This window comes from Lineus longissimus, chromosome 2, assembly GCF_910592395.1.
Source record: "Lineus longissimus chromosome 2, tnLinLong1.2, whole genome shotgun sequence".
In the NCBI taxonomy this organism is placed as follows: domain Eukaryota; kingdom Metazoa; phylum Nemertea; class Pilidiophora; order Heteronemertea; family Lineidae; genus Lineus; species Lineus longissimus.
Window position 1 is genome coordinate 3857004 of NC_088309.1, and position 12176 is coordinate 3869179.

At 42.3% G+C, this 12176-nt stretch overlaps 2 protein-coding genes across 4 annotated transcripts in view; both read right to left on the minus strand.

The window, feature by feature from the left end:
- LOC135502193 (multiple C2 and transmembrane domain-containing protein 1-like) overlaps window positions 1–7894 on the minus strand; it is a 55000-nt gene extending 47106 nt beyond the window's left edge. The window contains exon 1 of one of the 3 annotated variants that reach the window (XM_064794909.1): window positions 7637–7894. In XM_064794909.1, coding sequence (XP_064650979.1) covers window positions 7637–7670 — 34 coding nt within the window. In that variant the 5' untranslated portion in view covers window positions 7671–7894. Of the gene's footprint in view, window positions 1–722; window positions 1447–2434; window positions 2551–7636 lie in introns of those variants that run through there. The other 2 variants (XM_064794863.1, XM_064794854.1) reach the window with 2 other exon arrangements.
- A 2515-nt stretch (window positions 7895–10409) lies between these two features.
- On the minus strand, window positions 10410–10898 carry LOC135483956 (interferon alpha-inducible protein 27, mitochondrial-like). Its single transcript, XM_064765030.1, has one exon. It carries the CDS (start codon window positions 10896–10898, stop codon window positions 10410–10412), a length of 489 nt encoding a protein of 162 aa, XP_064621100.1.
- Window positions 10899–12176: the final 1278 nt, after the last annotated feature.

Sequence of the window (12176 nt, forward strand, 5' to 3'; positions counted from 1 at the left end):
GAACGCTGAGAAAAACCAGATATCATAACAGGAGAGGAGGAGGTATTGTAATGAAATAGGCTCACCCGCAGTTGGGCTTTAAATAGCACCCACAGAGCACATTCTATAATTCAATGCTGGATATGTTCACAGCATGTATATCTAACAATCAGCCCCAGCAGGAATAAGGCAACATATGGCTTTACAAATCATTTGCTCAAAGGACTTGCCCAGCTTAGTCAAATATCAATTTTCATTGCATGATCAGCAAGGCACTAAGTCAATGGTATTGGACAGACATGTGGTATAGCTATCATTAACGTATTGTATTATATCACAGTACTTAATTATTCATGGCTTCAAGGTGCTCTGATGAATTATTTACTACTGTCTGGGAGGGTCAGAAAAGTGTGTCAGGATGTGCTTAACTGCCTCTCTGGAAACGAGATGACCCTTTTTTATACTGAGACATTCAGACAGGTAGCCCTTTTCCTTCCTAAGTAAAGACTAGCTGCAACATTTGGCATCTAATGGGACATCTGCGAGATGAATTTGGTGGTTTACAGTAGATATCTCACAAAATAAATTTTTTGGCGGAAAAGATGGAAAATAATAATGATAATGGTACAGGCGTTACAAACTTGATGATGATAATGATAATGACAACAATGATATTGACATGGACGACAGTGACAATGATGATGATATCAATAAACCAGCACTAGTAACATTTGAATACTTACCAGAGTTGTATGTGCCTGAACTGAGGTTGAACGACACATGCAAATTCCTCTGGTCCATACGCGGAAGGCTAACACTCTTCATTAGAAAGGACTACATGTATATCCATAAAAGATTTTCCCAAATCTACCGATTCTAAAGTTGAGTTTGATTTTGAGATTGCCTATTTTCCATAAATTGTTTGAAATTGTCTTCGATATCCCCAATTTTTCTTTTTAGTTCAGACCAGAACAGAAATATAAGTGCCACTTCCTAAGTGCTGTAAAATAAACTTGTTCACCAAATGCAAAAATTAAGTGTGAGTTGTCCACTCATGCCTCTGGAATCCCGAAAACTTCCTAACATGGTGGTTATATCATGTCTATTCAGGTTTTTATAAATGGCTCACTGGGCTATTTAAATAATGAAGAAAATAAAGTTTTATTCGCAGGATAATGGTTGTTGAGTAGTACGTCATCATGACAAGTAGTAAGGTTCACAGGATTTCAAAATTAAATGAACAACACCAAGAGCAGACACTTTTAATTTGGCAACCTTATCATCATCTGTGGAAAACTAAAAAATTACGCTGCAAATTGCAGATAATTTAAAATAAGCAAATATCATTCCTGGTGTATCCTCCTTGAATTCACATCAAATAATATTCCATATGAAATATTTTGCCAAAAAACAGTGGTACATGCATGCAAGGCATATCGAAATTAGAACAATAAATGACCCTCCTTCATCCAATGCCAGATGATGAAAATTCAAAGCATGCCAGTGAATATTTTAACTTAGGCATACAACGTATTTGCATGGCTCTAGTTTAATCAGCTGGTATTTGAATATCATTTCAACATGGATATTTGATAAAAATTGGTATATGCACAGCAGCATGGTCTTTTCAACATGCCAGGTGTTCAAAATCATTCAAAACCTCTCAGTTGTTGCATTTAAAATGTACAGTGGAACCCTGGTCAGCGACCACCCTGCTATGACGACCAAGAATCGCTGGTCCAAAATGGTTTCCTCTGTACTTTGCTGCTGAGTTCGGGCATGTAGAGTTGACATATTCTCATCAGCTTTACCATCATCATCAACAGACTTCAGATCTGGTCACCTATTTAATCCATCATTTTACAGTCATAACATGATCTGGCTCAGTTAATTTACAGACATTTGCTAACTGATTATGATAGTCAAAATCTGGTTACCAACTTTAATCCATCATTTCACGATCATTACATGATCAGGCTCTGTTAATTGTACAGACACAGTAAAATAAGCAGCTCATATTTCATCATTACATAGACATTTGCTGAACAAAATGACAGTCAAAAGAGTTTCAAGTACCAAGTACAACAGAACCTGTAAAGTATGTAAAGTGGCAAATCTCATAGGATAAGACACAAACCTACAACAACAATCCCTTTAAGCGCAACATTTGACCTAATATCTGGGAGGTGACCAAATGAATATTCATATACAGGAATTGATCCCGAAATTTGTCAATCAAATCAAAATTGACCCATTCGTGAAAATGATCATAATCTATCGCATTTAGTGAACATATCATATGGCTGTTAAGAAGCAAAGCTAAAGAACCATATTCCTCCTGGACTCATCCAGGCCAGGTGACCATGATTGTATAGATAAGCATAAACAACCAAAAATATCACAACCCATATAGCTTGCTTTGGAGAGTAGAACCCTTAAAACGATTTGTACTCACTCAGATGTCTTGAATTCCTCAGTGTCGCCAATGAAACAGCTGAAAAAGCACGAAATATCCTCCCCTTTGGCATCTTGGCTCGATATCACAGAAACACCAACACAAAAGAGGAGACAGAATGAAACCAAGTTTGCTGAGTTATTTTTAGAACCCCAAATATTAAACAACCTCTATCCAAGTGTTTCTGAAATTTCTATTCACCCCTTTGAATGTGAAGTGAAGTTCCATTGATAAGGTTTCGAAAAGGTCTGCTTATCATTCCATGAGGTCTTTGAGCATAAAGGTACTGGAACATTCAGGCCTCAATAATCGTGTTAGTGGTTAGCCAATGCCCAACTCAACACCCCATCATTCCATGTAACGTAAGGTCCTCACTCATTTTAATCTAACAATGGTTCAAAAGAATCCATTTGAAACACTATGAAAATGATCACAAACTTTTTCTCTGGAAGGGCTTGAAGCAGACTAGCACCCTGTGACAAGACACAGTCAAGGACTGAGTTATCTCTGATTTTCAAGTTCAACATGTTACCTACGATTTCTCATTGCCTCCTGCAGACATGACAGATCATTCTTTTGTTCCAAATCAGCTTTATTGATCCTTTAGTGATATATTAGAATTTGTGACACAAATAGACACCCAGGACTACTCCCTAGACAAGGCCTAGTTTCTTTCAAATGAGGAGTATCTCAATGCCAGGTCAGCAATTAATTCATAGTTTGAGTACTCAGCCGGTTATGAGTGTGTATAGGACTTCAAGGATATCAGTAAACATTAGCGTTTTACAACAAATCCGCATCAACTCTCATATATCTTATTTATCCATTCATGCACTCCATCTGCTAGAAACTTGGAAAACGAGATAATAATTAGGAAAACAGGGCTATTTTGCCCCCCCCCCATTTCCTCTGAAACAAATTTAGTGTTCTTTATTGGGCACCTCTATCAGTTCAGGCCGCAATTGAAGCTTTGCTCCCACAGAAAAATTCAGCCTGAGGGACATAAAGTGGACCAGAGCATTGTAAGGTATAAACCAATTTGAGGTTTGGCTCTACTTACCTCTCTCCCCTCTTCATACAGTTTTTCTCAGATCTTTCCACAGTATGGATGACTTGACCGGGATATAACGAAAAGAATGATTCGTTACCACCCCTCAATTGAACCCGGAAGTAATACAGCTAACACCTTGCAACCACGTGCAGCTAATGATGTATCAAGATAGCACTACAGCGTCCTTAAAGGGGCGCTATACATGAATAGTTTTTCCCGCCGTTGACCGTCGCCGTCGGGTATCAAAAGCGATTCTGCATGGTGCAGTCGTAACCTTATCTTGAGCTATCCGAAGAAAACTTCCTTCATCAGTGCATGGGTAAGTGGTGAATGGCCCTAAAGGTCAGGATGATGTCGCCCCATCTTCCACTTAGTATGCTATACTTCCTCTCCCGCTTCATTAAGTACACTACCGAGGTGGTAAGAGTGTGGTCATGGAGTGGGGTAGAGTGTGGATCTTTCTGATTGGAAGACAATACATGCATTGCTTGACTAACTGTCTGCTCAGGACAGAATAATAAAATCGGCCCTCACTGTCTTAGATATACAGCCTCTTGGATTTCTATTTGAGGTCTGATATAATGCTTTCAGTAGTAGCAAAGTATCATTTGAACGGTACCATGCATCCAGTCAATATCATATTACATATATGTTGGGAACCAATCCCAATTAGAAATCACTGGAAATTGTTGACTAATTTACGGTGGGGGAATTGTGAGCGTCCCTTGGCTATTTGGTTAATTACAAATTGATCAGTCCACCAAACCCCTGGCGAAACGATATTTAACGATCAGACCCGAGAAAAGTAATTCTCATGTCTAAATGATTGACAAGTGATTGGCACGTCCAGAGCAAAAATCAGTAGTAGAGTGTTGGTTTTGGTTTCGAATAACGTCCAGCACCATATTTAGTTTGGGGCAGGCTCTGTTATGCGAAATACACTCCTGTCGGGGCCAGGTTTGAGAAAGGACGACGTATCCATACGTTCTGCAAGGACGAATGTCTATACGGGCACGGACGTCTATATACGTCCGTGATACGATATATCTATAGAGCAGATAATTAAAACAAAAGATCCTGTGCATGAAGGATTGGATAACAAACATTAATGCGATTAATGGTGAATTGTCAGTGCAATCAATATACATACTTGATGACCATACTATCATGAAATAGCATCCGACTCCATGTGGCCATAAAACATCGATTAGCAACGACCAACTCTGGCATTATGGCGGCCAGCCGTTCTGCGGAGCGAAATTGATTATGGTTGGTCAGGAATGACGAAAAAAAAACGCAGAAGTGAAATAACGTTGAGGTTCGCTTCGAGCCGCCATTCCTCTAGGCCGGTGTAATGTTTTTGAGTGTTTCTGTTTTTGAGTGTTTCCCCTCATTGTTTGGGAACGCTCAAAAATAGATTGACGAGTTTTTCTGTGTATCCCCCCTATTGAAAAGTCATGGTCTCTCTAGCTGCCTATTGTTTGGAAACACTGAAACATGGAGAACAACCACAGATGTTACACCGGGGTGCAATGAGCATAGAGTCTATACTGTATACGGCTCCTCCATATCTGCCCTGATGTCCTTTCGACAACCTTATGTTGACGAAGCAAGAAAGCAGTCTTTGATGATACTAATTAAGTGCATTTAGAGTGTTATTATCAAAATTGTTACATGTACTTACTCAGCTGAAATCATTATGGTATACTCTGCATGTAGCGACCATTAAGGTTTTCCTTGAAGGCCGGGATGCTGCAACTTTCCCGTATTAAGACGCGCAGCATGGGAGTTAGTCCCACAGTCGTGGAGTAGCGCAAGATTCATTCGTCAGCCGAGACTCATTTCTACGTCAACGTGGGCGGTACTTTGAATAAAATCGCCGAATTAAGTAAGTACGGAGGATGGTTGGAACTCTGAACAAACAGGAAATTAACAAACCCTACATATCTTCTTCAATAAGGTGGAGAACAAAACAACGCCGGTGACGTGATGGTTAACAAGGTAAAGCTTGTTCTATTCTATTAAAAAAACCTTCGTTCATTTCCTTGACAGCTTGGCTTGCAGAATGAACAACGTCTTCTCTAATCGGTTTCGGTCGCTGTCCTCGAAAGCATAGCTCGGCCGGAAGACCCTTCGGGAAAATGTGATTGCTTTCGACTTCCATGTGTTCTGTTTTATGTGTGTCAAAGCGCCAGAACAAAATGATTTAAATGGAGACTTCAGACAGAAGCTATAGGTGGACCACTGTACGTTTGTGATGCGATGACGTTCGAAGGACAGTCTGGCATAGAGTTCTGGTTACACCGACACAGCCGATGTCACTGCATTCAAAATCTGCTGCAAATAGGCCTATGTCTACTGAGACCTGGCAAATCTGTTGCAAGTATTCAACTGAGATTTGGCATTTTCTGGCGGTGATCTGGTATGGCCAACAGCAATGCACGGATTTCAAATCTCGGCAAAAGCAACGTATAGCCTACGGTACATCTCTATTGCCGGTGCACGGCATCATTAATAGGACATCTTTTGGCAAGTAGCGAACTTTCACTGACCTCAACCGCCTGTCACTGACGACTGCCTGCTTCAAGACAGCAATATAAATATTAGGGATAAATTTGGATGGATGGTCTTCTGGTAGCCGATCGAATTTGTTGACAGCGGTTTATCCTGATCGGAATGCGTTGAATAATTTTTATGGCTTTGTCTGTAGAATAGGTTGCTGATCAGCATGCCATCCCAAGACCTCGCGGAGATTGTTTTGTATCCTATACCAACAGTTATTGTATTAGCACGGACTTACAAGTCCGTGGTATAGCGTTCATCTTACTCCATGGGATCACCGATCGCCAAGGGAATTCTGGTCTTAAGGGTTGACAATAGGCGTCATCATTTTGGCTAGAACTTGATATCCTAAAGCAATTAGAACTCTTTCAAAACCAAGCAAATGCCAAATTCAAGGGTGGGAGTCTGTTCTTCGTTCTCCAGAGCCTTCCAGGTTCACTTCATTTTGAAGAAGTTCTAATCACTTTAGGATGTCAAGTTCTAGCCAAAATGGTGCAGCCTGTGGTCAACCCCTAATTCGAATGATACGTGCAATCACATTGCAGAACCACTGTTTTAATGGTGAATGTTCAGGTGTTCAAGTGACATCCAAAGATATGTAGCAGGTGTGCCTGGTTCCCTTTATCAACCTAATGGCATCACAATCATCAGACAAACGATTCACGAGTTCTCTGCCATGTACACCTTTACCGCCGAAGCCAATCTCATTTTCCGCCTCAAAATGACCAATTTCATAAGAGGGTCGATCGCATGATCGAGAACCGGATGGAAGCAATATCTCTGATGGCAATATGATGAGTGTTGCTATTGGCGCCCGGCGCCCGCCAATATTATTCACCTTCTTGATAAACAAACCTGGTGTAGTCCCATGTCTGTAGACCGTGGGCGATGGCTTGATTAAGAACGATTATTGGCAACGAGGGAATGCTTTCTTCCTTCTGGCAGTTGGAGGCTATACCAAACCTCCCATATAGGCGATATCTGCACAATATCATGACTCAAATGGAAAGGACACATTAGTCCACTTTCATTTTTTGGCACAGTCGGGTAAGTTGATGGCATTCTTATGTTATAGGCAAAATTTACCGAGAATGTGCTTTGACACAGTTTTATACCAACCCAAGAACTTATCCATGGTTGTCTCACCAAACCCTCTGTGGTCAAAACAAGGCTAATACATTTTTTATGAAACACTCTCTAAACCAAGATCAGTGTTTTATAATTTCGATCAATAATCAATATTCGTGGCTTATTTTCTTTGTGGAATCGATCCCTCAGTAATTAAGTCGACTCAAGTTCTAACGCCAATACTGCAAACTTGGCTAGTGGTCCGGAATAATGGTGTCCCAAATGGAAAGACGGCGGTGCGTGCCGCATCCTCTCCAAGCTGGAAAAGTCCAAGGAAGACCGAAGACCGAACGGTGTCCCATGAGATTAAGAGCTCAATAGCCCCCCCCCCCCCCCCCATCGACTGACGAACACAACTCAACTAATAACGTTTGTGTACTGTCAGTTGGGGTTTATGGATGAGCTTATTACGAACTGATACAGCAACGGACTGAAAACAAGAAGCAGACGATAACACCCACCTTTTGCTCCTCCACCAAAACAAGAGCATGTCATGGTTCCATATCCGTTTCAGGATGTTCCCGCATCCAAGAAATAGTCCATTAATAACAAATACTCAGTAAATCCTTTATAAAATACATGCAAGAGCAGCCCTTAAAATTAATGACCACTCTCTCTGTAGTTGGTTGCTGCCCCACGTGGTAGTCATGAGCAGACGACTCCCACCATCCACAAGCTCCTCACCACACCACGCGAATGAAGTGTAGGAAAGGAAGAAATCAATACAATCTTATAAGTGGATCTGCGAGAATATAACGTCTCCCTTGGGCAGTTCTCGTGCTCGCCTCCAGAGTCACTTTCAGCGGTTCACCCCAACGATGTCTCGCGATGGCCTGGGCTGGTCTATTAATATTTGTGTGGGATCCTAACCTCACTCTCGTTGTCGTAGAGGCTGGGGACCCAGGCAATTTAAAAAAATTGATATTAGCACAACCTGACATTAGCACAACCCGATATTAGCACAAATGTGAAAGCCTCAAAAGTACATATGTATCACGCAACAGGTAGCAGCATGCCGAAGCGTCGATGCATCATTTCCGCTACCATTTCGCTCAGACCTCAGTCATTATTCATTATTTATTTGTCTTGTAACATGGTTACGACGCAAAAACAGACCGGTGTAGTAGTATGTCCCGATGGAAAAGTGCCCGTCCATATTGTATTGTGACGGAATAAGGTATATGGTTCCACAGCCGAGGGACCAGCATCACCGCAATGGGTGTAGAAGTTTGAAATGTCCTCGGAACAAAGGATTATAATGTACGGTCATGGCCTCTATACGAAAATCCGTCAGAATACAATACGACCGGATACTTTTTCCAGGGGGATATTCTACTTTTACACCGTCACTATCTCAGAGATTAAAGCCCGCTACACACGAGGGGTTTCTTTACCTGGGACACTGCAATCTTTACATCTGTGCACCCATGATGACCAATGACACCCCGTCATGACACGCTGTCGTTCGGGCGCCCAGCCTAGATTTCCGTACCCTCCCGGACAGTTCATTACGTCTCCTCCGCGACAGGACGAGGCCGGTCCAATCCGTCCGGAGTGTAAGATTTCCGTGTCCCGAGAGATAGGCCTATCTCCTTCAGTTAAGCCATTAGACTTAACGCAAAGAACAATTTAACACCAAGTTTAGTGACTAACTTGTTTTGAACAACGGGCCTGGTTCCTATCAACATCCGATTATTAACCGAAATTGCTAAATTTATTCAAAAAACCTGCGGTACAACATGAAGATGTATAAATGATTCAAGGCAATTCTAACTGACTTACAGCATTTAAAGGGAAACGACAGACAGGAGCCAGTTGGGCCAGTCGCTAGTACTAATCGTCACTATTCAAAGTTAAACTCCTGTGCAGTCGCTCCTTGGAAAATGTATTCAGCGTTCTTTTGAGGAACATTCATCACTAAGAACTGGCAACTGGACCCCTCTAGCTCCTGTTGTAGTAAATACAGAATTCATGTTCGTTGCATTTAATACACAGCCAAACCACCAAGCGACAGACCTCTCATGCATTTACAATTGTTGAGCACTCACGACAAAAAAATTGTCTGATGTAGTAGCGTGTTAAAAGCATTCCCTCTGTTGATGCCCATTAGCGTTACCCGTGATGCTGACTGAATGCTAATGCAGTTGCATGGGTTTCTTTACCGATGTTGTCAGTAAGATGGAGATGCGTGTTACGCCAACACAAGTGGTAACACTAAAGCCAGCATAGCGTATATTGTAGCTCTTGTCTCGGGCGAGGAGGGGGCAAAAGTCTTGTTCATTCAGAGTTGATAGACATTAAACATTTATTGAGTTCAGAAAGGATCGTGTACCAGTATCTTCCGAGTTGATTCCACTTACGTTATTCAATTTAATCAGTTAAAGGGACAACATTATGGGCGTGGGATTTACCCGGCCAGGAGAAAGATACCCCATTCTCACCACCATGTGATGCAAAAAGTAGCATCAGACTTTAAAGCTGATCACCTACAAAACGGTTTTCGCTCACACAAGGCGGTTTTAGACGTGGCTCACCAATTCCTGGTTAAATTATGGTTACATTCAATTCAGCTGCGCTGTTTAATGCAGTTTAGTGATGTCTCAGTCATCCTATTTGGAGAAGTCACGGTCCAGCAGGAAGGCATTTTCGTATGAAAAATTAACATCTAACGGTATCATCCTTTAACATCGATCACTGCATACATTGTAGTACACTCCTTGTCATTTCATGGGGCTTGATAAGATATCCTGAAACGATATTGCATAAATATTAATGAGACACTGAATTTGAGTGGAGACAAAAGGCAAGGAGCCGTATGTTTACTATGACCATGCATATCATAATGAGTACGATCCACTGACCCAAATGTCAACCAAGACCTTTCGATAAAGTACATGTACGCCACGAAGTTACGCCCAAGAGGTTTCCAAAGCCATCCTGGTCACCGTTGCTCTAGTTATTTGCATTTTGCGCTGCTTTATGGAATGTACATATGTAATCGTGTCCTGACATAATGTAATGATTTTTATACAGTTGGATTAAACAAACGAAAATAGGAACCGGGACAAGTTCTTGATATATAGATCAATATGTGATGTTTCCGTTTCGGGAACAAACATATAGGCCGATACAGTCAGCTAGTTTCTTTCAAACTGTGCTTGTTTGAATAAATGAACAAACGGCTTGCCATTGTTGGTTTGCGACAGCATGCTTACCTGTTTATAAAATGCGTTGCTAGCAAGGTCCGGCTCCAGCATGATAACCAATCATGCGATCGAAGGCTGCACAGAAGGCGAAGGCTGCAGCTCCGGTGGCTCCGGTGACCGTTAGAGAAGTGGCAGCACCCAAGCCGACCGCGCCAATACTCTGGAGAATGGAGAAGAGACTCCCAGCCGCGACGGTCCCACCCATCGTGGACTGCCAAAGAGCTGCAAGGGATCCAGCCGTGACACCCGCTGCCCCGAATCCGATGGCGCCAAGCAACAAGGGCACCCCAACAAGAGAAAGGAGTCCACCAACACCACTTGCGATGATCATTGCGATCAAGCATCGCTTTGGGATCTTGAAGCTCTTTCCTTTTGCGACGGTTGTTCCATTGTTGCTGCCTGAGGCTTGGGTGCCAGTGGAAACCTTCCGTGTGCCAGTTAATATCTCATCTCCCTTCATTACAGTTACCGACTCGTCGCCTTTTGTGAACGCGACGGAAAGCCTGTCCTTGACCATTTCGGTTTGGAGACCAGTTGGCTTAGGTAGTTCGTCCTTTCCGGAGCTCGTTCCCTTGATCGCAGTGTGTCGCCCAAGTGATCTCTGTCTACTCCGGCTCAGTCCTCTGCACGCAGAATGCGTATATGGCCTCAAGCCGAGTTGACTGCGAAATGAGTCGCACTGGATTCGCACAGAGTTCAATTTATTTGGTTTCGAGGAATCTTCTTTCTAAACTGAAATGATAAGATAAGGAGATTTAATTAGGATGACATGACGGACTGTCCCGGGAGTCTAGCCACGCGTGAAGTGCGTTTTAATCATATCATCATAAATATTCATAGGCCGTCATTCTGATCATACTAATGCCCGCCATACACGATCCCATTTTATAGTATAGCTAATGCTATACCATTTTATTGGACCGTGTATGTCGGGAAACTTTGTCGAAATTTTTTAGTATAGCAAGAAATACACGAATAGGTTCTGTCCTATTTTTCTTGTACAATTAAATGCTATACAATAAAATCATACGGTGTATGTCGGGATAGCATTATTATTGTACAATTAACCCTGCATGCTTTTGGCGCGACGAGCATCGCGTGTCTATCGGGTCTACTTCATACGTGAATTTGTAGGTTTGGCCTGCGCCGGGCTGTCCGCGTGGTTCATTGCTCGAAATAAATCAAGGTTAGATAGCGCGATGTGCACGCAATTGTACTACGTGCGTTATATGCCCCTTTTAATGGCCTCCGCAATATCCATTTTCTCGTCCAGTATCTTCGCCTCCTCCTCGTCGTCCGTTTCTTCTTGCGGCAAGAAACTCCCACGGCCAACAGTACAACGGCTGCAGAAGCCGCCGAAGCCAGTTTTGATAGTACTGGTGGCATTCTGTTGTCACGAATGGCAAAGCTAGAAGTGCGAGGGCCTATATAGGCCATAAGAACAATACACTGAACAAGACATGACACTTGACATTAAAATCATTTGATGTTACTAGCCAATAAAAGGTCAATCCTACATTAAATTATAACCCCGCCATACACGATCCCATTTTTGATGTTAGGTACTATTTGCTATGAAATAATTAGGATGGTGTACGGCGGGGTAGCAAATATTTGCATCCAATTAAATTGGACGAAAAATGGTATAGCATTTGCTATACTATAAAATGGGATCGTGTATGGCGGGCATTATAGTCTGGTATTTCTCCCGCGAGTGCCTATCAGGCAGACCATGGAATACCTCCATGGGCAGACGTTGCATAGAGCTTCACGCTTCACTCCTCACGCCTCATGC